This window comes from Xyrauchen texanus, chromosome 11 (assembly GCF_025860055.1).
Source record: "Xyrauchen texanus isolate HMW12.3.18 chromosome 11, RBS_HiC_50CHRs, whole genome shotgun sequence".
Lineage (NCBI taxonomy): Eukaryota > Metazoa > Chordata > Actinopteri > Cypriniformes > Catostomidae > Xyrauchen > Xyrauchen texanus.
In genome coordinates, this window is record NC_068286.1 from 8,973,794 (window position 1) to 9,001,586 (window position 27,793).

The 27,793-nt window shown below is 42.1% G+C and overlaps 1 protein-coding gene across 1 annotated transcript in view; it reads right to left on the reverse strand.

Moving 5' to 3' along the window:
- Positions 1 to 27,793, reverse strand: part of LOC127651440 (VPS10 domain-containing receptor SorCS3-like) — a 349,046-nt gene that overhangs the window by 23,813 nt on the left and 297,440 nt on the right. Inside the window, exons 15-19 of the mRNA XM_052137262.1 lie at positions 27,162 to 27,279; positions 26,934 to 27,067; positions 21,251 to 21,364; positions 13,317 to 13,488; positions 324 to 510 (exon numbers count right to left, since the gene is read on the reverse strand). Coding sequence (XP_051993222.1) covers positions 324 to 510; positions 13,317 to 13,488; positions 21,251 to 21,364; positions 26,934 to 27,067; positions 27,162 to 27,279 — 725 coding nt within the window. The remainder of the gene's footprint in view (positions 1 to 323; positions 511 to 13,316; positions 13,489 to 21,250; positions 21,365 to 26,933; positions 27,068 to 27,161; positions 27,280 to 27,793) is intronic.

Sequence of the window (27,793 nt, forward strand, 5' to 3'; positions counted from 1 at the left end):
ATGTAAACATATTTACATTGCTTCATAATTAGGCGTGACAGATAATCCTGTAAAATAACATCTAAAAAGCCAGTTTTTTTAATACATTTAAATAACCCTTCGAAAGCAGAATGACCTCATAGATGACTATATTTGTTTTACAAATTTTGACAAATGCAATAAAAATACTCAGATTAATCAGTTATTTTGGATACCTCTGCATATGAAGAATGTTTTAAAGGTAAATTATAAGCTAATAAAAAGTTAATTCATATCATAAAGCATTTGAAATCACATCCTTAATTCCTGTAAAAAAAAAACAAACAAAAAAAAAAAACACCTACATGTCACATGCAGGTAGAGTGAAGACACGTCGAACCCGAGGCTGTTCTCCGCCATCGCTGATACTCTGAAAATACCAGCACTGCGGTACATATGTCTGATGCCCTCTTGCGTCCAGCTTAGGTTCGAATAGGAAACCGCTGTGCCATCTCCAAAGTCCAGCTGAATGTTTGTCCTCATGGAGTCCCCCTAAACACAACACACAGAGCCCAGTGCAATTAATACAGCAGCCCTTTAGCACCTCCCTTAATAACTTAATAACTGTTCCCTGTCTGTCTGTCACTCACTCGACATTGTGTCGATGTAGTGACACTTGGGGTTCAATCGAGAGCCAATCACCTTTGCTTAAAATAGAAATGGCATTGAGATTTGGTTCTCAAGATCGAACCCCTAGTGTCACTACATGGACACAACATCTTGTTCCCTCCATCAGGGAACAGTACACCAGTAACCCAGATGTTTTCAGCCTTGGAGTAATTCAGTTTTAGAGAAAAATATACAATTCTGCATCATTTGGTCACTAATCACAAGCAAAAATGTGTGACATTGATACATTGAAACCGGGGCGTTGCTAGACTTCAGCAACATCAAGGGCTTAGCACACAGGGCATATAAAATATAAAAATAAGAAGAATACTTCCTTCTATGACTTAAAAAATGTGTCCACCCTACCTTTCAAATAACAATTAGGGTCTATATTAAGTGCACAACACTGAAACCAGTTCAGAACTTTATTTGAGCAAATGTCAGGCACACAATAATTGGATCAAACATGTTTTGATTTTAAATTGCAGATCAAAGAGAAAATTCAAACATTTCTTCTCATTTGATAATTGCGCAGAAACTAACGCTAACAATACAATCTAAGTAATTTAACTATTTGAATTTGGAATTGTCATATTTTGTGAATAAAGTAAAAAAATAACGAGAAGAAATTTGAAGCAGCATGAGATTAAATTCATAATATTTGAGAATAAATCAAAAGGAAAGTAACATCAAAGTGATGTGGTGGACAACAGCAAAGTGGAGTGTCTGGGTCTTTACATACAACATCACTAACCAGGGAAATAACTTGGCTATGTAACCAAGCTGAATTTGCGGTAAGTTTTTGTAAGCTGAACGAAGTGTGGATTAGTACATGAGGTGTTTTTCAAGGGAGTCGTGAGATATAGGCTCAGGCCTAGTTCACACTAATACGTTTTCTTTTGAAAATGCATCTTTTTCTCTCTGAGCTTTTTGAAAACGCACATAAATTTGCACATAAAAGTGCATAAATTTGAAAAAGCTTTTCGCATTATAGTGTGGCTGTGAAAATGGATGCTTTGGAAAACGATGACGCATTATTAGTCATGTGATCTATCCAACCAAAACAATCAAGATGGCGGCCTGTTTTCTAGCTGCGCTGTTGTGCCTGATACTCACTTTGATAGCGTTGTTCAAAAATAAATGTCACTTTGTACAACCTTCACATTGCATTCCTTCAAAGGCAAAGGGAAGTTTACTAGCATGACCTGTAATGTCTCTTGTATGCCAAGGATTCCATACATGGCTTATTTGTATGGAATCATAGCATAGCAGAAGAAAAAGTGGCTGTGAGAAAAAAATATGCAAAAGTAATGCTTTACTTTCCATAAAAAAATTAAATTACTTTGTTTAGGAGTAATGCAACAAGTTACTTTAAAATAATGTTAACCAACACTGCTAATATATTACTTTATTCTCGTAATGACTATATTCTAATAATTTCTACTTTATTTTCAAAATATTTTGACTTCAGTTTCAAAATGCAATGACTTTATTCTAATAATTTTGTATTTATTCTCAAATTATAATGACAACAATTTCAAAATGCTATGACTTTATTCTAATAATTTTTACTTATTCTCATTCGAATATCATAATGCTACAACTTAATTCTTGTCATTTGTACTTTTGTTTTTATTTATTTTTTACTTGGCAATAAAATGCCATTGTGGGATCACTGAGTAAGTTTTTTTATAAATGCATCTCAAAACACCTGCATTGGGTTTCATTATTCCAGGTTGTTTTCAACAAAGCAAAGTTTAAACGCTTAATAAATGGTAAGACATTGTACAGACTAAAGTACAAAAATTAGACAAGTTCAATGTAATTTCATTATAAACCATTTAAAAACCAAGGCTCCCCAAAGAGGCTATTTAAACACAGCAGCTTAACCTTTTACCTCAGCACGGGCAGAGCACATAAACAGGCAGTGACAGTTTGATCCTTTTTGTTTGACTTTAACGTGAGATTTATCATTTTAAAACCTTTGTATTGTGCTATTTAGGCTTATAGCTCACTGTTCTGTTCTGTTCTGTTCTGTTCAGTTACATTTGAGGAAATGTCCTTGCAATAAACATTCTTTATTCCCATGTAGCCGACTGACTCCTGACAAAACCTGAAGAACCAAACAAGTTGACTGGTGCATGAATTAAAATCTACTTGGTGTGTGGATTGTTAAAAACAAATGAAGGTTAGAAATGAGGCTTATAGATTATATATTTAGAAATAAGGCTTGCATAATAAAACCTCAGTGCCACTGATACAGAAAAGCTGAACCAACGTGAGAGAAAATAGAAAGCTCCCACTCGAGGCGTTCGTAACGTGTCTGATGATCTTGAGCACGAATAGCAATTAAAAGTCAAAGTGTGAACTGTCAATTAATGCAAGCTGGGCTCACAGATCAAAATTAATTTACATTTGAAGCCATAATTGCAGCCTGTCTTGTTTCTTTTGTACACTGATATAATGAACATTAAGCCTTACTTTTTTTTATTTTAATGTTTTTAAGCACACACACACACACACACACACACACACACACACACACACACACACACACACACACACACACACACACACACATTCAGGGCCATTAACAAAAAATCTGGGGCTTCAGACCTATCAGCCAGGGTCTAGTTATGGCGCTGTTTTGAAACATGCACACTGTTTACAGCAAAAGTGGCATAGCAATAAACATCTTGGTTAATGATGTAACCTCTGTTCCCTGATGGAGGGAACAAGACGTTGTGCCGATGAGTTGACACTAGGAGTTCACTCTTGGGAGCCCAGAAATCTCTGATCTTTGAGAAAGGTCAATGAGAATTGGCATGTGGAATTTGCATGCCACTCCCCCGGACATATGGGTATAAAAGGAGTGTCGCTTGAAAACACACACTCAGATTTTGCACTGAGGAGCCGAGCCAAAGAATCGGCCATTTCAGCGGTTGGTTCAGTGTTGTGACAAGGGGAACACAACGTCTCATTTCCTACATCAGGGAATGGAGGTTACATCAGTAACCATGATGTTCCCTATCTGTCACTCACTCGATGTGTGTCGATGAGTTGACACTAGGGATCCCAATGGAAAACGCCACAAGAGCTGAACCGAGTTACGCAGACTGGCGGTGCGAGACGGGCAGAACTCTGTGTGCCTCGTAGCCAGCGCAGCAAGCCGTCGCGTAACTACCCCCAACACACTGACAGGCATGAAGCAGTCCCCTACAGTCCCCTACACCTTGGGCTCAGAAGTTTAAGGACTGGCTGGCCCAGCTATAGCCTTCTCTCTATTGTTACATGCCTGGAGACCTGGCCTAGGGGAACTCCTGCCCATAGGACTGCTAGGTCTGACCAGGGGCTGAACAGACGGCAACAAGCCTGCATGACGAGAACGCGTTGTGTGCCGTGGCGCGATGTTTGTCTCTCAACTCGGGTCTGAGGCCAGTGCTGAAGTGGTCTCATATGCATCGACCCGAGTGGGGAGACCATCACTGAGGATGCCATATGCCCCAGGAGCATCTGAAAGGATTTCATTGGTGTACGCAGACATTTCAGCACTCATTGCTGAGGCGTGCTGTCATTGAGACTGAGTCTAACTCCACACTGAGAAAAGAGATGCTCTGAACCAGGGTGAGCTTGCTCTTTTCCCAGTTGACCCAAAGCTCCAGCCGGCTGAGGTGCCTGAGCACCAGGTCCCTGTGCACACACAGCATGTGCTAGAAGTAGCCAGTCGTCGAGATAGTTGTCTCCGAGGCGCCATGCCTGCCATTGAGAGAAACGGTGTCTGGTGGTCGTGATAAAGATGGCCGGGGACACTGACTGTGAGCCCCAGGAAATTAGAAAACTGCTCTTTTCTTAGAATGTGGATACCGAGGCCCTTGGGGCATGAGATGGAATAAGAAAAGGAAATTAAAGAACCTCCACCCGGCCCTCTACCGGGGGAAGGAGTGGTGCTCTTACCAGCTCCTGTGCAGCGGATCTCATACTTCCTGGACTGGAAATGCTTTGAAGCCTTTCTTGGGTTCTTGGCAACCGGCCATGAGACGGGTAGCATCTGCTTTCTGCGGGTGGCTCGACGCCGCGTCCAGCCTACTGGGGCGGGCTGTGTGGGAGCCAGTGTTGCTGCCGCAGGGGGACGCCCTTGATGACAAACCGACGGGGGTGTGAGACATTGCGTCACGCCGGTGTAGGATGTGTTTTATGATCCCCGCCTGCATTTTAACCACTAGGAATTGCTGGGCGAAATCATCTTTGATATGGCCGAATAGGCCAACCTGGTTCGACCAAGCTTCTGAACCAATAAGGTAGACATCGCCTGCCCGAGAGACCAACGCCGTGACCATCATCGCTCGGTGGGAGAGATCGGTCACCGAGCACAGCTCCTGCATCAATCTCGGATCAGAACTACCCTCGTGCAGTTATTTGAGCGCCTCGGCTTGGTGCACTTGCAGGAGAGCTGTGGCGTGCAGGGCGGAGGCGGCCTGTCCAGTGTCACTGTAAGCTCAGTTGTGAGAGTGGTGACTCCGCCAGGTGGTGGTTCTCTGCGGGCACAGGTGCACCCCAAACGCCTTCCCAACCTGGGGAGTCGCCAAGCACCCCCTGGCAGACACATCGTCGAGGGTAGTGAGAGAGGATGGGCAGTAAAAGGTGCCCGCCGCTATCACGTGAGCTCATCGTGCACTTCCGGGAAGAAAGGTACAGGGGAGTGGCATGCAAATTCCACACGACAATTCTCATTGGCCTTTTCACAAAGATCAGAGATGTCTGGGCTCCCAAGCGTGAACCCCTAGTGTCAACTCATCGACACAACGTCGAGTTCATTCAAAATGTAATCTTTTCACTTATGTCAAAGTGTTACTAATAAAACTAATGTGTATTGATATTAGTATGCAATAAGTATATAAAAAAGTATTTACATTTTTTTTACATTTAAACCCCTATATACTGTTTACGTGTGTGTGTGTGTGTGTGTGTGTGAGCGTGTATTTATCACTTTGTGGGGACCAAATGTCCCCATAAGGATAGTAAAACCCGAAATTTTTGACCTGGTGGGGACATTTTGTCGGTCCCCATGAGGAAAACAGCTTATAAATCACACTAAATGATGTTTTTTGAAAATGTAAAAATGCAGAAAGTTTTCTGTGAGGGTTAGGTTTAGGGGTAGGGTTAGGTTTAGGGGATAGAATATAAAGTTTGTACAGTATAAAAACCATTATGTCTATGGAAAGTCCCCATAAAACATGGAAACACAACATGTGTGTGTGTGTGTGTGTGTGTGTGTGTGTGTGTGTGTGTGTGTGTGTGTGTGTGTGTGTGTGCTTTTTTTTTATACATTTAAAAAAAAAAAAAATTTATTATTAAAAGAGAGAACAGTCAGTCAATCAAAATAATTCTCAGAATGTAGGATATTTCAAGCACCTTAGCGAAACTTCCAAATGACTTTTTTTTATAAAGTATCCTGTATATCATATATCCAATGTTTAATTGGTTTAGCTTATAGTGAAATACTGTTTTCAATATCTCAAATATCTTGATGAGACAATTTTCATCATAATACCACTGCAATCATAATTACTGTTTATGAGTTTTGGTATTGTGAAGGGAATATGAAAGTACATACAACTCATATATGGTTGTGAGTGAGACAGCTGTCAGGTATTCCTCCACAATTCATATAAGCTAAAAGCAGGTATATAAATAAAATAAAACAGTTATAAAATCATCAACTTCTCATCTGCTTAATACTGTATATGGGATTACACAATTCACATACAATCCTAGAAAAGATAGAAATAGAGGAGAGAAAGTTGAGATGAGTCCAATCCTTGAACTAGATCACCCTGATACACTTTTAGCCCTTCAGGCTTTACATCTGTTATGGGAGTCTCCTGCCATGAGAGAAGGAATGCTGAAGTGTACGCACAGATGTGTGTGCATGTGTGTGAATATGTGATATTCCCAAATCCATGATTACACTTCCCAAAATCACTCTCCTTTCTCTCTTTCCGCCTTTAGCACATTGTAGACAAATGCTATTGGGATATTAATTTGTAACACCGCATAAGCAGCACATGAAGGAAAGGGAGGTTGTTTATACCCTGCATAATGACAAATCCAAGCCTGTCTGTTTTTTCCCTGTTTGTTTGCTTTTAGGCACTGCTGACTGTGAAAGCAGCCCGCCTCTGCGCGCTTCTGTGAGAGTTAGTGCACCGGGTGGCTTTTAAGATATTTCATGGCACTTTGTGCAGAAAATCAGAACTACATTTGTGGGGAAAAAAGGCGTTTGTACGCAAGATTATGGACAGTGTGTGTGTGTGTGTGTGTTGAACTCAGGAAGTTCAGACAAATTTATTTTAAGTCCGTTCACTTGGTGGCCTTCTTCCTGACTCTCCTAGGCAGGACAAGCACAGCTACTATTTACTTGAATTAGGAAATCTCCTCAAATCTCTAAAGTTGTTTGCAAAGCTTATATTAGCTTACAATTAAATCTGTTCCCTGAAAAAAGCGGAACGATATGCTGCGCTGCTAAGCTCTATGGGGAACAATCCTTATTGTGACCGAGCTGTGAATATGTGTGTGTAACACATCAATGAACATTAACCGGAATGTATAGCCTCGGCTGATGTAATCATTAGATGCACCTGTGGCCAGGCTATAAATGGATGCGTCACCAGTTGTCGTCAGATACTTCTATTTGAAGAGCAGTCCTGGGACGTCTCAGTGCGGCAAAGAAGCGCAGCATCTCGTTCCGCTTTTTTTAGGGAACAAGGGTTACACATGTAACCCGAGACGTTCCCTTTACAAAAAGCTTCACTATGATGCTGCGCTGCTAAGCGCTATGGGGAACGCAATACCCACGCCGCCGCACTGGGGTCTGTCCGAACCCCTACGGTTGTGCAGTGTCCTCACAAAAACGCGAGAGGTCTCAGACATGAGCTTGAGATGTCGGTTCACTGCACACTGCCTAACAAATTCTAACTCCTAACAGAGGAAAGAAAGTTTTGACAGGGTTTGTGAAACACACAGCCACAGAATCGCTCTGAAAAAAGAGGATCTGATGACACTTGGTGACGCATCCATTTATAGCCTGGCCTCAGGTGCATCTAATGATTACATCAGCCGAGGCTATAAATTCCGGTCAATGTTCATTGACGTGTTACACACACATATTCACAGCTTGGTCACAACTAGGATTGTTCCCCATAGCGCTTAGCAGCGCAGCATCATAGTGAAGCTTTTTGTAAAGGGAACTCCAGTTTCACATTCTTCTTCTTTTGATTTTGGAAGATTTACAATCTTCATGCATATTGCCACCTACTGGGCAGAGAGGACAATTTATCATAAAAAAGACATAAATACTGAATTGTTTCTCACCCACACCTATCATATAATTTCAGAAGACATTTAACAACTGGTTACTTTTATGCTGCCTTAATGTGCTTTTGAAGATTCTAAGATCTGGTCACCATTCACTTGCATTGTATGGGCCTAAAGAGCTGAAATATCCATCTTAAAATCTTCATTTGTTCAAGCACAAGCAAGGTCTTTGATCCATTACATTTTAAATTTTTTCTATAATTTTTTTTTTTTTTTGGCATCATTTGTTGTTTATCATATATCTTCATAGTAGCTTTCAATTAAATTTGAAAACTACTAAAGTTTTGAATGTGTTTACATGCACAAAATTATGCTTAAAAAGCCAACAAAGTATGTGGGTATGTAAATGCCATGTGGTCACGGTTTTCCTTTAGGGAGGTAAGGTCATAAACAGTTCAAGCAAAAATTGATTGCACATGTAGATATTTGTCCATTACCCCGATTTTGCTCCCCATATAAACACATTTACAGACCTTCTTACAGACTGATAACGTGTTCCAGTGTAGATATCAAAAGCAGAAAATAACCCAATGATTTCAAATGTCATGTAAAGATGGTTTTCATGCATTGTTGGGTTTTTAAACTGATATGTTGTAGTTATCTGTGTATTGGTGTGTACATAAATGAGATTTGAAGGGATTTGAGAGATTGAAGAATACATGTCAACATTTTGGCCATGTGAATATATTGAGCAGCCGTTGCTCACTGGTTTCACAGTGCATAACAAGAATTTCTAGGGAGCAAATGCAGAGATCTCATTTACTGAGATAAAAACCTCCACATTTTTACAATAGTAGAGAGCATAGTGGTCAGATAAAATTTGTTTTGACAGTAAGTCACTGTTTGCAGATACCATACAAATTAATGGGGAGCTGTGAACATATACCTGCTTGTTGCAAATGTATCTGTGTCTTCTCTTATACAACAACATTTATACAGTAGTACTGCAAATTCCACACTTACAGTAGTTCATTCCAAAATAATTGATTGCTGTAAAACAAGGCCTATTGTCTCTTTGACAGTTTAACACCCATAGAATATCTATGGGGAGCAGGGAGTAGATGGGTTAATTCAGGCTAATGTTAAATCTAAAGAAATGACTGTTGTAAAACCCAGGTGATGTATTTGCCAAAAAAAATAAAAATGATAAAACAAAAATGTTACTGAAATGTTGGACTTCCTTTCCTAAAGCCATGTTGTGTGTTGAAATTTTTTCAATACATTTATCTACAAAAATGGCCTGTCTCTTCCTACAAGGGATAGTTCATGCATACAAACACACACCCACACACTCACACACACACACACACACACACACACAAAATGTCAAAATGTACTCACTCTTGACCCTGTTAATTCTGCGACAGAAGGTTGAAAGTTCTGTTGTTGAAATTAGTCTGTGCTAAGATAAATTTGATCCACTGCCCCTGTGGCCAAAACTGGAAGTGCTGCTGACCTGATTTCAAGTGAAATTTCCATATGTTGGCCCCAAAAGCGAGTTGTAGTTTTACTTGTAAAACATAAATATATATTTTATAACTCTATAATACAATTGTGGCAGGGTGGAGGGCGGGGCCGGGTCGTGATCCTACACACCCGGTCCCGTATCAGGCTAATCAAGCCTCCCGAGAGGGATAAAGGTCGACTGCAGAGGATCGTGCGGGAGAGAGAGAGATCGTTTACGGACATGTCTGTCATGTGTGTGTTTGTCTTTTGTTTAAGTTTGTCATTAAAACTATTATTTATATTGTCAAGCCGGTTCTCGCCGCTTCCTTTCCATTGATCCCTTTACAACAATGTTCTCTTTTGGCCCATGCCACTCAATCAAGTTTGATTGTTGGCACTTTGTAGGTAAATGTTTGGGCACCCCTGGCTTAATATATGGGATTACACAATTCACATACAATCCTACAAAAGATAGAAATAGAGGAGAGAAAGTTGAGACGAGTCATATCCTTGAACTTGACCATCCTGTCACACTTGTACCCCTTCAGGTTTTACATCTGGTCGTGTCCCCTGCAGAGAGAGAAAGTACGCTGAAGCTTACGCACAAATCTGTGTGTGTGTGTGTGTGTGTGTGTGTGAATATGCGTTTTTCCCAAATCTGTGATTACACTTTCTTAAATCACTCTCTCTCTCTTTCTGCCTTTAGCACATTGTAGCCTAATGCTATTGGGATATTAATTTGAAACACTAATTTAGCAGCACATGAAGGAAAGGGAGGTTGTTTATACCCTGCCTAATGACAAATCCAAGCCTGTCTGTTTTTCCCTGTTTGTTTGCTTTTAGGCACTGCTGACTGTGAAAGCAGCCCACCTCTGCATGCTTCTGTGCGAGTTTGTGCACCGGGTGGCTTTTAAGATATTTCACCCCAATTTGTGCAGAAAATCAGAACTACATTTGTGGGAGTATAAAATGAGAGATGAATTAACAAAGTGAGAATTTGTATAGTGAAGCAAGGTTATGGAAAGTGTGTGTGTTGAACTCACGAAGTTCAGACAAATTTATTTGAAAGTAAGTAAGTTCACTTGGTGGCTATCTTGGTGACTCTCCTGGGCAGGACAAGCACAGCTACTATTTACTTGAATTAAGAAATCTCCTCAAATATCTAATGTTGTATATTAGTTTATATTAGCTTACAATGAAATCTGTGCATTGAAAAACAATAATAATATTTATTTAATTGTTGAAAAAACTAAAAAGCTAAAACAATTTGGGGAGTTCAGCGGTCACAGCTTCGCTGGATAAAACACCACGAACCACCTGCCCCCCAGCACGCTCGTTTGCATCCGTCCGGGTCCGAGGTGACGTCGCTGCAGCATCAGAGAGCGTCACGGCATCTGACGCGGAAGACTCGACTGGGCTGCCACCTTCGGGTCTGCCCGCCCAGTTTGATGCTGATGCGCAGATAGCCGACTCAGGGCGCCGCTCACTTCACAGTTAACACCAGTGCCTGCTCCCATTCCTGTCGACTCGAAAACCTTGAGCTGCTTTCTCACATTTTTTTCAAACCTGTGTTGCACCTCAATGACATTAAATATTAAGGTCCATTTGATTTGCCTAAGAAACAGCCCGGTCACTGACCATCATGAATATAAATAAGTGGAAACTCATCTGGAGAATTTTCTAAATTTTAAGACTATTTTCAAGACAATTCTCTCTCTCTCTCTCTCTCTCTCTCTCTCTCTCTCTCTCTCTCTCTCTCTCTCTCTCTCTCTCTCTCTCTCTCTATCTATCTATCTATCTCTCTTACTACCTCTCACTCTCTTAATGAAAGGAATAAGCCCTCATTTCCTCATCTCATCATACTGTAATATGACAACTCTGCTGTGGTGAGACGCCAGGGGAAAAACACTTAACTAGGATGTGTGTGTGTGTGTATCTGTACGAATCCCAGAGAGGCAGAGTAAAAAAAAAAAATGTGTGGCCATGTGTGCATTGCACCTCAATGAAAAGCTAATCCCCAGAAGGCTCGTAATGTGTATCCGACTCGCCCCACACCATCTGTAGAGAACGAAGCCTTCTCATCTGGTACAGATCTTCAGTACAGCTCAGAGCAGAGAGCAGAAAATGATGAGAGGATTCCAGAAAGTTTCCCATATCAGAATGCTGGTGAAATATGGTAAAGCTTTCTGTCCCATATTAGGACAGCATTTGATATTGAGTAGTTTTGATGGTCAGCATAAAGTCTGGTCCATTTTGCTGCTTATTCTGACCAGAAACCATCCACTTAGACAGGAAGAGATCGTCTGACCAACATGAAAGTGACCAGGGCGGGAAAAAGATGTGAAAACAGCTGTACAGAAAGCACAGAAGAAATTAGCAGAAATATGTGTGGACTTTGTAATCAGAAATTCTGTCGACAAAAAGTAAAAAGAGGAAAGCACAATTCTGTTTGTGGATATCTAATTGACTTGCTACTAAGTGCAACAAACAAAACTTAAAATATATTTTAATATTTGGTGACACATTTATGCATTTGGCAGATGCTTTTTATCCAAAGCAACTTACAGTGCACTTATTACAGGGACAATCCCCCTGGAGCAACCTGGAGTTAAGTGCCTTGCTCAAGGACACAATGGTGGTGGCTGTGGGGATCGAACCAGCAACCTTCTGATTACCAGTTATGTGCTTTAGTCCACTACACCACCACCACTCCACGAGCCTTGCAAAGTTAGGGAAATCCAGTGATTAATTCTAACTCAGGCTTATTATTATTATTATTATTATTATTATTATTATTATTATTATTTTATTGAGTATATATTGCATTCATGAAACTATTGGCTAAAGCATTTCTACAATAGGCTATTTAGACTATTCTATTAAATTTATTAAATTTCTACTAAATGTACTTTTCTATTAAGGGGTAATATTTTCCCCTTGAAATATTTTTAAGGGCTTTTTTCACCATTATGAGGGAATTGTTAGGGCATATGTTTTTATAACCATACATAAATACTAGGCATTTTTGCCCTGAGCCCTGGTTAATTTCTGACCTTGATTCCGACCAAAAAAGCAAGATGCAGTGCAATGAATAAGACAGAATGCTGGTGTCTCGAGAATGTTTTTGTCCATTGACATTCTTTTACAGCATCTAAAAACACAGCAATATGCATAAAATAAAACATTCATCCAGCTCATGTTTATATGATAACGACTGAAATGAGGACAGAGGAAGCTTTATGAGGAGGCTTGTGCGAGGATGCACAGGTAGATTAATGTGGAAATCATTTGTGTCAAAGCACCTGATGCACACATACTTTGTACTCACATCTGACACATTACTTCTAATTCAAGTTTTGATCCTGTTTGGTGGTACTAGTGACGCACACATTACATACTTCAGCTTTAAGTAATAATTTACATAAATATGCAGTTGTATTTCTTGTTTGTATTGGATATAGTGTATTTTTGAACATCTAAGCATCTGGAACCTTTCAAATTCAACAGATTGTTCAATGCAAAAAACCTGCATAAGTGTTTGCAACAACTGGAGGGTGAGCAAACAATGGCATAATTTTTTTTTTTTTGGGTGAACTATCCCTTAAAAATATACTTTTCTAGTTAACAGATATAATTGTCTTACAATTTCAAATCGACTGCTTTGAAATTGATATCTGGTCAATGATTATCTGCTAATAGGGAGTTTAGCACATCAATTGGCTAATTATTGTTCTATAATTTAGGTCTTGACTTTATATCAAGCCCATAATTATAGCTTCTAGTCAAGCTGCACTTACATTATCTGATCAGTGAATCTAATAATCTTTTATTAGCGTCAGATTTTAGTTAATCAGAATCATGATGGATCTCACCTCTTCTAGTCGCACCAGGAAGGTGACATTGCTGCCTAATTTGGTGGTGAGTTTGTCGTCACGAGTCGTCAGGACTAAACCTCGCGGTGGGCGTTTCGGGCACTGCTGCTTCCTGGCAGTATACATCTCTTTAACTCCCTTGGTGCAGTTGTTCGCTACCACTTTACGATACCTGAAATTATGATCATGCAAGAATTTCAGATGATGATTTACAATTTGCAAATAATAGGGAGTTATAGTGGCGCCAAAAAAGTTACAGTGAGGCACTTACAATGTTAGTAAATGTGGCCAATTTCTGGAGGGTTTAAAGGCAGAAATGTGAAGATTATTATTCTGTAAAATTAATGTATTATTTGAGCTGTATAGTTGTGTAAATAGTCAATTTACTGTCATTTTAGGGTTTGTTTACATTACATCGGCATGGCAACGAGGTTGTAAAATTGGCTATAACTTTACACATTAAAGTTTAGAAAGTGATTTTATCACACTGAAATCATTTTTAAATGCATATCGTTTATGTCTTGTGGCTAAACTTTTGAAACAGTGAGTATTTTAACGTTCAAAAATGAGCTCCCGTTCACTTCCATTGTAAGTGCCTCACTGTCATTTAAATTTTAGCTTTTCTTTTTTTCAAAATACATTTTTGTGATAATCAAAATTATGCCACAAATGCTGTTGATTGAGCTTAACTTGTATTGAACCCGGAATACTCCTGTAATGTGTTACAATACATAGGCCTGTCCCGTTTTATCATGTAAAACCTAACATACGTATTTAAGTGTTTTGCATAAAACATGATAATGACATGATAATCTCGCTTTTCTATAATACTCTCTTTCTTTTTCTGTAATGTGGCACTCTTGTTCAAAATAGACATCCTCTCTGATTGCGGTCAGACTTAAATTGGGTTTAAATGAAGACTTTCCATTTCACAGAGTTATCTGTTATTCTGTCTCTTTGTATGGATTGTCTATCCAGAAAGTTGTTGTAAAGACGAAGGTTACAATCTCCAGAATGTTTAAAACCTGCTCACATCAATACAGCTTGTGTCTGCTCATCAACAATAGGTTTACATCATGGCACACTTAATTAAGATGGGTTTAAAGTTAGTCTGGTTGAAATTGCTTTTCAAATAAAGTAATGCTCTCCACTTTATCTCAATGGAACTGCGGCATTCATGAAAATATTAAATACATGGACAGACTGTAATATAAGTTAACTATTGGTTGGTAAATATCTTTTTCCCTCTGTAATTTGTGTGTACAAGTCTTATACAGTATATACATATATATCGGTATATGTTATATCATGTTTTATAACATATATAACATATAACTCTAAAAATGCACAAAATGCAAATAAATCGATTCGGTTACTAACGTAACCTCGGTTCCCTGAGAGGAGGGAACAAGTATTGCGTAAGTAGCTTACGCTATGGGAAAACTCAGTTTCTCGAGAAATATTGAAGTCTTTATGTAAAACGCATTGCAGCTGCACAGCAGACAGCAATGAGCGAGGCAGCTCGGTCATTGGCTGTGCTGCGGCAACTTGCTCGAACCAATGACGGGGCGACTCTGAATGCGCAACCAATGCGCACGCTTCCCGCGCTCAGAGCCCGCCAAGATGGCCGTGGCTAAGGCTATATATTAGGCGCCCCATCATGAGAGTTCTTTAGGTTCAATCGACTGACCAAGCACAAGCACGGCAGCTTACGCAATACTCGTTCCCTCCTCTCAGGGAACCGAGGTTACGTTAGTAACCGAGTCGTTCCCTCTCGAGAGGTCTCTCCTATTGCGTAAGTAGCTTACGCTATGGGAACACCATGCAAAACGCCATGCGTGCTGACTTCGCTCTATAAAGCCAGAGGCAGATGCCTGAGCCTTAAAGCAAAGTGATTATTCAACGAGCCGGCCAACGGCGAGCTATATAATGGGATAATACAGAGCGCCTTTGCCCCAAGGTGGCCCATGGTGGGGCGCTCATTGTAAAAACACAAGCACATATCTTATGTACTGATTTTTCAATTTACTGATATGCATAAAAAACCCTCTAAGTCAGTCAGAGACGGACCTTATAAGGGAGGAGATAATGCTCAGCATATACGTACTCCAGTCCATACTACAGTCAGGCTGATAGAATATTGGAATGCAATGAGGGGACCTGTGGGATATAAAACCTGATAAATGTCGAAGGCGAGGCCCAGCCTGCCGCCGCACAAATATCCTCAATGGGTATCCCACTCGACCACGCCCATGAGGAGGCCATGCTCCTCGTAGAGTGAGCTCTGACGCATAAGGGGCATTGAAGGCCCTTGGCTTCATAAGCCAGCGCTATAGCATCTACTATCCAGCGCAATATTCTTTGCTTTGAAACTGCGAGACCTTTAGTGCGGCCGCCAAAGCATACGAATAATTGTTCTGTCTGTCTGAATGAGGCAGAACGTTCCAAGTATACTCTGAGTGCCCTGACCGGGCAGAGTAAATTAGCGTCGCTTTCGTCTGCTGGAGACGATAGAGCTGCCAGAGATATCACCTGTACTCTGAAGGGTGTGGAGAGCACTTTAGGAATATACCCGTGCTTTGGCCTAAGGACAACTCTGCAGTCGTTAGGTCCAAATTCCAAGCAAGCAGCGCTTGATGACAGTGCGTGCAGGTCGCCCACTCTCTTGAGTGAGGCGAGTGCCAGCAAGAGCGCAGTTTTGAGCGAGAGCTGTTTAAGGTGCACGGTTCGGAGAGGTTCGAACGGGGCACTCTTGAGTGCGTCCAGGACCGTGGCTAGGTCCCAGATCGGTACCAAGGGGGGGCGAGGAGGGTTCATCCTCCTAGCGCCTCTTAGGAAACGAATGATTAGGTCGTTTTTCCCTAATGAGCATTCTTTATCAGGATTGTGTGACGCTGCTATGGCAGCCACATAGACTTTGAGCGTGGAGGGTGTGCGGCCCGCCTCCAGCAGCTCTTGCAAAAAGGCGAGTACACTTGGTATCTCGCACGATTTGGGGTTCAAGCTCTTGGTATCACACCAGTCACTGAACACTTTTGGGCAAATAAGCACCTCGTAGAGGGTGCTCGCGCCTCAGTGATGGTTCTCAACACTCCGCTGGGGAGGTTCTCTGGACCCCGTTGAGGGGCCATGCATGAAGGGCCCACAGATCGGGGCGGGGATGAAGAATCATCCCGTTGGCCTGCCTGAGGAGGTCCAGCCTCAACGGAATTGGCCATGGGGCAGATTGCATCATCTGCATTAGTTCTGGAAACCACGTCTGGTTCTTCCAGAGTGGGGCTACCAGGAGCACTGCACATTTCACCTCCCTGATCCGACTGATGACCTGAGGTAGCATCGCGATCGGGGGAAAAGCATACAAGGGGCGGCTCGGCCAGACTTGGGCGAGCGCGTCCGTGCTCTTTGAGAAGAAAAGAGGGCAGTGCGCATTTTCCCTGGAGGCGAAGAGCTCGACCTCTGCCTCGCCAAAGGTTTGCCATAACCACTGAACCGTCAGGGGGTGGAGAGACCATTCTCCTGGGAGAACTTTGTCTCTGGACAGCATGTCCGCTCCCTGGTTCAGGACGCCTGGCACATGCGCTGCTCTCAGCGAGCGCAGGTTGTGCTGTGACAATAAGATGAGCTCCCTGGCCATAGAGTGCAGGGAGCTCGACCTGAGTCCACCCTGGCGATTTATATACGATACTACCGTCATGTTGTCCGTTCGGACCAGGACGCGTTAGTTTTTCAGGTACGGAAGCAGGGCTCTGAGAGCTAAGGCGACCGCTTTCATTTCCAGACAGTTTATATGTAGGCGCTTTTCCGGGTTTGACCAAAAACTGGAGACAGGCCTGCCCTCGTAAAGGGCCCCCCATCCTATTTTGGAGGCATCTGTCGTGATCATTTTTCTCCGTGTGTTCACGCCCAGACTCACGCCGGTTTGATACCAGTCGACGGCCTTCCAGGGCGTCAGGGCTTTTATACAGTCGTGATTCGCTCTGATTAAAAAGTGGCCTGAGCGCCACGCGTGAGTGGGGACACGGCTCTTGAGCCAGCGTTGGAGAGGATGCATGTGCAACAATCCTAGCTGGAGTACAGCTGATGCCGAGGCCATGAGACCGAGCATCCTTTGAAATTGTTTGACGTAGCGCTACCGCTCTGAATGATGTTGCAAAGCGCCGAATAGCGGCGGCTCTGATGAGAGGCGCGCTGTCATCTGCACTGAGTCTAGCACTATTCCCAGAAAAGAGATATTCTGGCTGGGGGATAGCACGCTCTTTGCAAAATTGATTCTCAGACCCAGGCATTCTAGATGGCTGATAATCCAAGATTTGTGCGTCGTTAACTGTGCTAGGACTAGCCAATCGTCGAGGTAATTCAGTATTCGCACTCCCCACTGTCTCAGGGGGGAAAGTGCTGCGTCCATACATTTCGTGAATGTACGGGGGGCCAATGATAGGCCGAATGGTAGTACTGTGTACTGGTATGACTGTCCCTCGAGCGAATCTCAGAAATGGCCTGTGATGAGGCGCTATCGAATGTGAAAGTAAGCGTCTTTCAAATCCACTGATAGAAACCAATCCCGGGCGAACTTGCGCGAGGATATGTTTGGTCGTTAACATTCTGAACGAGCGAATCATTAAAGCTTTGTTCAGATGTCTGAGATCTAGGATGGGGCGGAGGCCACCGTCCTTTTCGGAGCGAAAGTAGCGGCTGTAAAACCCGCCTCGCTCATAGAGGGAGGAACAGTTTCTATAGAGCCCTTCTCTATCAGTTTGAGCACCTCGGTGCGTAGAACATGTGAAACATCTTTCCTCACTTTTGTCTCGACCACCGCTGAAAAGGTCTGCGAGCGAATTGAAGCGAGTAACCGTGTTTTATTATGTTCAAATCCCATTTCGGCATGTCGGTGATTTTTTCCCAGGCTTTTGCTCGCACAGATATGGGCTGAATGCTGGCTGGGGGCGTCGCAGTGACGTATGGGCCCTGCCGGCGAATTGCCTTGTGCTAACACTGAGCTTACAGCTCTCAGAGGCGCGGGAGGTCGCTGAGCAACTTTGTTGAGTGCCGAGTGCAGGGGTGCGTGTGAGATTACAGGCACGCGCGCTATCTCCGTAATGCTCGCAGCATGAGCTGGAGAAATGTTTGAAACTGTATAGACAGTGTTTACGGGTGGGGGTGCATACATTGTAATAGGCATGCGCGCCACGTTCATAAAGCTTCCCGTTCTTAGCGGGGAGTTTCTTGGCTCGCGCGTCGCATCTGTGATGCTTGCGGCATGAGCCAGAGAACTGTTTGAAACTGTATGGGCAGCGCTTATGGGTGGGGGTGCATATACCGTAGTAGGCACGCGCGCCATTTTCATAAAGCCTTCCGCTCGCGGCGGGGGGTTTTTGGGCATGCATACAGTGTTTGTGTGTAGGGGTGCATGCATGACAGCAGGCACGTGCGCTACCTTTATAGTATTTCCCGCTTTTACTGGGGAAGTGTTTATAACTGTGGGAACAGTGCTTGTGTGTAGTGGTGCATACATGACAATAGGCACACGATCCACATTTATGGGGCGTCCAGCTTGAGCTGGGGAAGTATTCGGCACTGTTTGGACAGTATTGATATGTGGGAATGCGCACTTTAGTGTGGACACGTGACCCCTTAGTGACACAGGCAGAAAATGACTCTTTTTGTGATTTCTGTGTGTTGCCGTTAAAACGGCGTTTGATTGCAGGTGAGCGAGTTCTGTGACTGGCCCATTGACTGCTGTACAGACATTTCCAGCTGCCTGTAAGGGGACTGGGTAATGTTTTACACGTTTTGGAGAGAGTGGTCCGGCTTTTGCGAGACACGCACTCTCTCTTTTTCTTCCTATGGCTAGGAAGACTTACGAGGCTCCGGGTTCAGCACGATCTTGGGCCGAGGTCCCCGTCGCTCAGGCGGCTGCTTTCGGTTAGCGGAATGCGAGCGGCATCGAGCGTCCGTTTCAGGTCTGGGCTGGGAGATGGGAGGCGCCGCCCTGGCTCGCTGCTGCAGCTGAGGCGGTCTCTGGCGGCTCTGTGACAAGCTGGAGCGCTTGGGCAGGAAGTGACGCATAGCCTGCAAATTCTTCTGGGCTTCAGTGAAGCGTTCAGCGAACTCTCTTACCGCCGGTCCGAACAGGCCGCTTGGAGCGATAGGCGCGTCGAGGAATGGCGTCTTATCCGCGTCCTTCATTTCTGTTAGCGTCAGCCACAGATGGCGCTCAAGGACAGTCAGGTTAGCCATGGCCCGGCCGATGGATTGGGCGGTGGCCTTTGTGGCTCGCAGGGCTACATCAGTGGCGCTGCGCAGGTCCTTGAAAGCCTCAGGTTCAGGTCCAGACTCGTTCATGGTGCGGAGAATTTTGGCCTGATAGACTTGCGGCATATGCGCGACCGGCGAGAGCTGAGGTAGATCGGCAGGGCTTCGAGGGATGAGAAGCTTTGGCTTTCCATCCAGCGGTGGAGGGTGGGCACAGATGGTTGGCCATAGCCTCCTCGAGGGGCGAGGTCCCCTCGTAGCCTCTTTTTCTCGCGCCGTCCACCGAGGAGAGCGAGGAAGAGAAAGAAGGCTTCAGGCGAGCAGCGTGCTGGGCTTTCCACGACTTTGTGAGTTCGTCGTGAACTTCGGGGAAGAAAGGGGAGGGTCTCTGTCGAGGGGCCTGCCGGCGCCCTTGCAGGAACCACTCGTCCAGCCGGCTGCGGGCGGGTTCTTCCGGAGAAGACCAGTCGAGCCCGAGGTCTTCCACGGCTTTGGACAGGATGCGGACGATCTCTGAGTCCATGCTGGTGCCCCTGCTCATGTCCGCTAATGTCGACGGCACGGGGTCGAAGGCCGAGCCCGGCCAGTCGTCGGATGCAGCGTCAATGGAAAGGCTGTCATCCTTTTCACCGTCGTCCCCTGATGCGCCGAACGAGACGAGACCCACCGCTCCGGAGGGGTGCTGGTCTGTCTGTGTGAATTGAACTGGCGGCAGGGATTCCTCGGGTGGTGGTGAAGGCATCGGGTGGTGGCATGACGTCACTGAAGTCCGCGTGCTCTGGCGGCCTCCGTGAGCGGCGCTATTTCTTGCGCGGCTCGAACAGAGGGGATGGCAGCACGGTGGTAGCAGGCTCATTCGCGGCGAAGGCAGCAAAGCGAGCGCGCAGCTCGGTGAGGCCCAGGGAGTCACATTCGGGGCATCCGCCTCGAGTGAGAGCAGCTTCTGCGTGGTCAGGTCCCAGGCAGCGAGCGCAGAAAATGTGGCAGTCCCCGTCAGGAAGAGGGCCTCTGTACGAGGCGCAGGTCGAAGGCATTTGAAACAACGCCTCGAATTTGCTCTTTTACTAAATTACAAAAAAGTGTCGCAGAGGCGAACACTTGCAAAGTAGCTTAGTAAAAGGATATCAAGGTGATGCGCGCCGGATGGCGTAGCAGAAGGCTTTGAAGGCGGCTGAAGGCGCCGGCGTCCTCGTAGCAGTCCTGCTGTAGGCTTGTCGACGGCGGGCGAAAAGACTCCAATAATCCGGAGGATCCAGCGAAGAGAAGGTCTTTGCTGAAGGAGATTAAATCTAAAGAACTCTCATGACGGGGCGCCTAATATATAGCCTTAGCCACGCCCATCTTGGCAGGCTCTGAGTGCGCGAGCGCGAAGCGCGCTCATTGGTTGCGCATTCAGAGTCGCCCCATCATTGGTTCGAGCAAGTTGCCGCAGCACAGCCAATGACCGAGCTGCCTCGCTCATTGCTGTCTGCTGTGCAGCTGCAATGCGTTTTACATAAAGACTTCAATAGTTCTCGAGAAACTGAGTTTTCCCATAGCGTAAGCTACTTACGCAATAGGAGAGACCTCTCGAGAGGGAACAATACATTAAAGATTTAGAGTATTTATTTTAGAGTGGTCGTGAGTTCTCATGGTGTGTTCTTATTTAGATAGCTAAGCAAATCTGTGTGTGTGTTTCTTACCCTGTGCTGTTGATGTAGTTTTGTCCTTGGATGCAGCTTTTAGACACAGATGAGGGGTTGAACCAAAATGCCGGTAGACAGTTTCCATCCCCTCGTCTTTCAAAACCATAATCACTGCAAAACACACACAATAAAAATACTTCAAAGATAAATAGTGAGAAATAGTTCACCCAGTATTTACTTACCCTAATGTCACTCCAAACCTAAATGACTTTCTTTCTTCCAGGGAACATACAAGGTACATTTTGAAAAAAGTCTACATGATATAATTAAAGTGAATAGTCAATCTGGTCTGTCAAGCTCGAAAAATTACAAAAAAACGCCATTAAACCACATTAAAAGTAATCGATACGACGTGTGCACTATATTCTAAGTCTTTTCAAGCGATATGATCACTTCGTTCAATGAACCAAATGGAAATTATGTCCTGATTCATTCTCAAATTAAATAATATACTGTAATTAATAAAGCACTTAAATTAAATATGGCAGCTCTGCTGATAATGTCAAATCTTATTGGTTCTCATCGCATCACATGATCAAACATCATGCCACACGTAGAGGAGGTCGTTTTCATTTAATTAAAACTCAATAGAGAATTAACGTTAAAAGCCTCATCCTTTTGGGAGAAAATTGTACTCACTTTTAGTGCCACAAAGTGGATATTTCAAGTTTGAATCTAGCTTGAGACATTTGCTGACCATCTTTTCCCCTTACATGTCAATACTGTTGAAAAATAGCATGTTTTAACTACCCACGTCAAGTAATACATCTTGCATTCAACCATTTGCCCCTTTTCATGCCCTTCAGACAATTTCAACCATTGAGATGTATTAATTCTCTCATGACAAATGTCTTTTTTTAGGCTTCAGCATACTGTATGTCCTCAACGTCTGTTCATTCTCTCAAGTCGCAGAAACCCTGAAACCTGCTGAAGTGAATGTCTGTTCAAATATCACCAGTGACTTTGATTTATCAATTAATTAGTGATCCACAACAAAACTCGGACCACACATGGTCCCTCATGGCACAGAGGGGCTTCTGTTTTCCAACAGGCATTTGCTTTTTTAATTATGTGCAGTTCCAATCTAATATTTGATTATAAATGGTAAATCTTTACAATAAGGTTGTATTTGTGAACATTAGCTCATTTACTCAATTAAGCTTTTTACTGCTATTAATACACAAATCTATGCCCATGTTTATTGCTACAGATAAAGATATTATGATTTCCTAATTCCAGATGTCCTCACAACAAATACATAATGGTTGGTTATTCTGTTTCCCACAGTCATTGTTCATTCTGACAGGATACAGTATTTTGTGATAGTCTCCAGTTAGAAGACAAGTCAGAGAGACAGCACAATCTAAACCAATCACAGTCATTAGATTAGCTCTCAGTATCAGAACTATTAGATAGACTCCAAAAGATTTATAACACTTCATATCACGTACCCTGTTTTACCCATTTCAAAACAAATCAAAAGTTATCTGGTGGTTTCACAGCAAATGTGAAGTAGCAAATAAAGTTGTTTTAGTTTTCATGCATTTTTATATCATTTAACAGCAGTCTAACCTATATTAGAGTGGGTTAAATTGATCTGGCTAAAGAAAAGAACAAAAAATTAAAACAAACTTTCATAGGAAATAATGGACTTAAATTAGACTGCGGCAATTTGACCTCCTTCAGAAAGAAATCATAAAAGGGTACCAGAGCTTTTCCACATGCTGTCAATTTAAGATAACAAGCATAACTGGGTACAAATTTGCATGCAAATTAAATCTGTTTAGTAGCTTGTCGTCTCAGTATCATCACAAATATTGCTGGTGCAAATTCCATAAAAACCCATTACATAAAGGAAATAGCAATTAAACTATGCTTTATGGATCTATAATTATACAAGACAAAAAAACCTAAACAAAACAAAGCAAAATTCATAAAATTGTAAATGTGTTGTAAAGAATTTGATAATTATTCGCCTTTGTTCTGGCAGAAATTCTCTTAACTTTATTCCGATTTTAAAGACTTCATAGTCACAAAGCCCTATAGGGTTGTAAACTAACTCTTCAAGTTTGAACCAATATGCTGAAACAAAATCTAGAATTACATGTTGAAACTTGATGTTATTCTAACTCCATTAAGGCTAATTGTTTGGAACTGTGGCCTAGCGTTAAATGCATATGCTCCTAGGGTGAACTTACAAAGCCATAAATCAATCATTTTTATTTTACAAGCATTTATTTTTTTAAGAGATACATGGTCTTAATTTATTGGCTGCTATCTGACAATCTGCCAAACCATTTCCATTGCCAGTTATCTTACAAATATTACAATGAGAAATCTTAAGCTGAATTCAGGTTGGCAATACAATCAGAAAAATGCTTTGTGCTGGATTTCAATATCAGGATGAGAGTAACCGGAACTTCAGACCGGAGGCATGATTTAGAGTTAAACAAATTACTGCATCATTAAATATGCATCTTTTACAAAGAAAAAGCATTTTTTTAATTTAGAAGACATTAATTTAACAGCTGATGTCATATGGATGACGTTTATGCTGTTTGTGAATTTTGGAACTTCAGAAGAGAAATCTCCATTCACTTGCATTTTAAGGACCTACTGAGCTAAGATATTTTTCTGTTATTCTTCAAATGTGTTCTGCTGAAGAAAGAAAGTCATACACAACTGGGATATCATGAGGGTGAGTAAATAATGAGAGAATTTTCATTTTTGGGTTTATTTGCCCATGTACAGAGTTTTGGTATACACTTGTTGTTTGTAAATGTGCTCTATAAATAAATTGACCTTGAGATTGTCTTCTTGTGGTGTGTCCAACGATCATATGTATCCAAGCCATATTCATTAAGCATGTTTATTTATTTTATGATTTTTCATTATGGTCACCTATATGCTCCAGATGCGGAGATATGGTGCTGGGGGTTGAAGGTTTGAGTCAAGCCTGCAATGTGTCCTCATCTCTTTCCTTATTTCTTTACTCTTCCTGCCTCTGTCATTAAAAGTGGCCAAACTTAACATAAAGTTGACATTATTGTAAAAATTGTACCTAAAATAAAAGAAAACACAATTTGTTCTAAATTGTGCACTGCGGCTTTGGCAAGAAATCTTCTAACCATATTACTATGTGCAAAACAGTGACTCAGACCCTTTATATAAATGGTGTGGAAGGAAACTATAAGAGGAGAGCTGAGGTTTATTGTTTCCAAGAGCAGGTTTCTGCAGTAGCAGAGGTAAATCTGTAAACACAAACAGTCTGCAGGGAATATTTAAGTAAGGAATGCTAAGAATAAAATCACAGGTGTGCTGGAGAGGTTGACTTCAATCATTATCCTGACATGTAAGTGCCACAGATGTGGTGAAGAGGATGTGTACTCTCTTTAGTGTAGTCTGTACTTTTGCACATTGAGCCAAAAATGGCTCAGTCAAACAATCCAGCATTGGAATCAAAGGAATAGGGAAATTAAACAGCCAGAGATATCCTTTGGAATACTTGCATTTAGATAAAGTGAATTAGCATATCTCTAGAACAATGTTCAGATCCCTCTAATAACTTTATATGCTTTTTTTCCGAAGATACTGTTAGCTGAAAAATAAGACCAAACATGGCAAGAGAATAAATTAAGGAAAAATTGTGTTTGACAGAGCTTGGGCTCAGATGGAAGAAGATTAAACACTTAGGGGGATTCGCAATTAATGCATTGTGTGTACTATTACCGTTGTTTATTTGCATATGCTGTTTGTGTTGTTTTACCACTAGAATCACTTACAAATTAATGATGAATTACTGATGTCGTGATTAACAGAAATGGTGACTTTTTACTGCTTATTGTTAACTTCCTGCAACCTGTTGATGGTAATAATGCAACTTAAATTGTGCCAGGCAAATAGCGCAATCTGTAATGAAAATTATTATGTAGCCAAGTTGAGAAATTGTATGTATGTTAACCTAATCATAATTGGACGTGGCCCCTTTAAGGGTTTTGTTACACTTTCCAGTACTCTCTCATGTTTGAGACCTGAAAACAAACATTGTGCAAGAGAGTTTCAGGTTTTGTTAATCGGTTGATAATTATTTGGGTAAATATCAAATCTGACACAAGATGCTCATAAATTGCATTAAATATATGTTCTGAAGAGTTGTATGTTAAAATTGAGAGTTTATTATGGATCATTTTTGAAGGATGCATATGGAATGCATGTGTGGAGTTTGGTGCACACATATGAGAACTGTGTATATAAATTTAGTTTGAATCATATCTTATTGAATGATTTATAGCTCAGAGTGTTTTCCAAATAGTTGTAATACGTGTTATGCAGAGTAACGGTATTACGTATTTAAAATACTAAATATAAGTAACTGTATTCCACTACAGTTACAATTTGAATCATTGGTAATTAGAATACAGTTACATTCAAAAAGTATTTTGATTACTGAAGAGATTACTTTGCATTTTATTGTCATTTGTTTCATTTAATATTTAGTCCTTTCACATCTAATAATAATCTAATAATCTAAAGCACATAACTGTTAATCAGAAGGTTGCTGGTTCGATACCCACAGCCACCACCATTGTGTCCTTGAGCAAGGCACTTAACTCCAGGTTGCTCCAGGGGGATTGTCCCTGTAATAAGTGCCCTGTAAGTCACTTTGGATAAAAGCAGCTGCCAAATGCATAAATGTAAATGCAAATGAACCACCAAACAATCGGTCTCGGAAAATTGGTGCATCCCTTTGAAAGCATTGACGTCCAGTGACTGTGTTTATTATGCATCTAAAATCTGATAAGGAAACAACCCCACCTACACTGACCTTAAGAGGAGGTTAAGTAGCAGACTGCTGCAGAAGCACTATTCTGAGATCCTTGAAAACAGCTCCCGGACCTCCAGTCAACAGAACGCGGAGGCAGTGCAGTTTTATAAACACCTACGAGCCCACCAAAACAGCACACAAGTCCACAAAACAAAACAACTGCACTGCACCAGGAAATCTACACCACACTCAACTTTATAAAGAGGCTCTTTCAGTTCATAAATGCCAGATGGCTGTGCTATGCTGTGATAGACTAGAGAAGCACCACCTTTGCATGAGAATCAGTGACTGAATGCACTTTTTAATAAGGCTAGCTCAATCAATTATGTTGTCGTTTCTGATCGCACTGTGAACAGTAGGTCAAAAGTTCTACAGCTGAATCGGTCTGTTTACATACATAAATTGAAACCATTGACTCCAGTGGATGAATATGGAAAGTGTGGTTTTTGTGTGGAGTGTCCAAAGAGTGGCATCAAAATGGAGTTGACTTTTAAGAAGTAAATGATGTAATCAATCCACAAGAATGCATCATTTACTAATCCTTCCCTGAACCTAACCATTCATGATTAAAAATATACATTTAGAGCAAAAATGCACCATCCGAATCATGCTTACCATTGTTTATGTGAACCCGATTACATGAATTCTTACGTATATCTGCCACTTGTCTTAGGAAGACTTTATGTGCTTTTTAGGCCATATTTGGAGCTGTAAAGATTCTTCAAAATTTCTTCTTTTGTTTCTCCATTTGTTGTGGAGCACAAAACTCAAATAACAAAACAAAATAAAGGTTTCAAAGACCTTGGGGGAGAATAAATAATTACAGAGTTTTCATTTCTAGTGTGGTTTACTCACCACTCAAAGTCATGTGCTCTGCAGATGCAGGGTTCTGCAGACAGGATTCTGGAGCTGTCCCAACCCACCATACAGTAGTTACCTGGACGACGTTTCATGTAGATCTGCTTCTGACCCATTATGCATGGCTCACCCTATAAAACAACATCAAAGTTAGTTACAATGAATATCATGATTTAGAAATAGTAAATGCCCATGTACGGCTTAGGCTTACGTTTTTCTTTTTACCTGGTTATGCAGGTGCCAGGTTTGGTAGTCTCCATCTGTGCACCTTTTGGTGAATATGGACTTGTAATTAATTTTGATCAGCTGCCATTCAGACCGATGGCTGAAGTGTCCAAAAAACCTGACAACACACAAAGAAAGGGTAAGATCAAGGGAGCTCAAGCTTGCTTTACTGCAGAGTGTCATTATCATTTTGTTCTATCACACCTGTCTGCATAGCTGCCGTAGCCAGTATTGCCATGGCAATACTACCGTTATTTTAAAGGAGCAATATGTACCATTGACATCAAGCATTTTAAATGGGTACTGCAGACCAAATTCAAAATACTGCAGAGAGTTGTGTCCCCTACCCCTCCTCCCCAGACGCGAAGCTCACGCGGGTTACCAGGTTAAGGACATGCAACAGGAATGAGCAAACTGACAATGGCAAGCGACGAGCCTTACACTGTAAGTTGATCAGCTAATGTATACGTTTACAATGTTTTATTGTTTGAAAATGATAAACCAGCTCATTTGGATTGTCAATGTTGGCTAGATGTATTGCTAGCTTCCATGGCTGCAGGCGCTGTGTTTGCCTGCCAACTTGTTTCAGTTCTGCCAACCCGGGGTGTCAAAATACTATTGGGATATTGGCA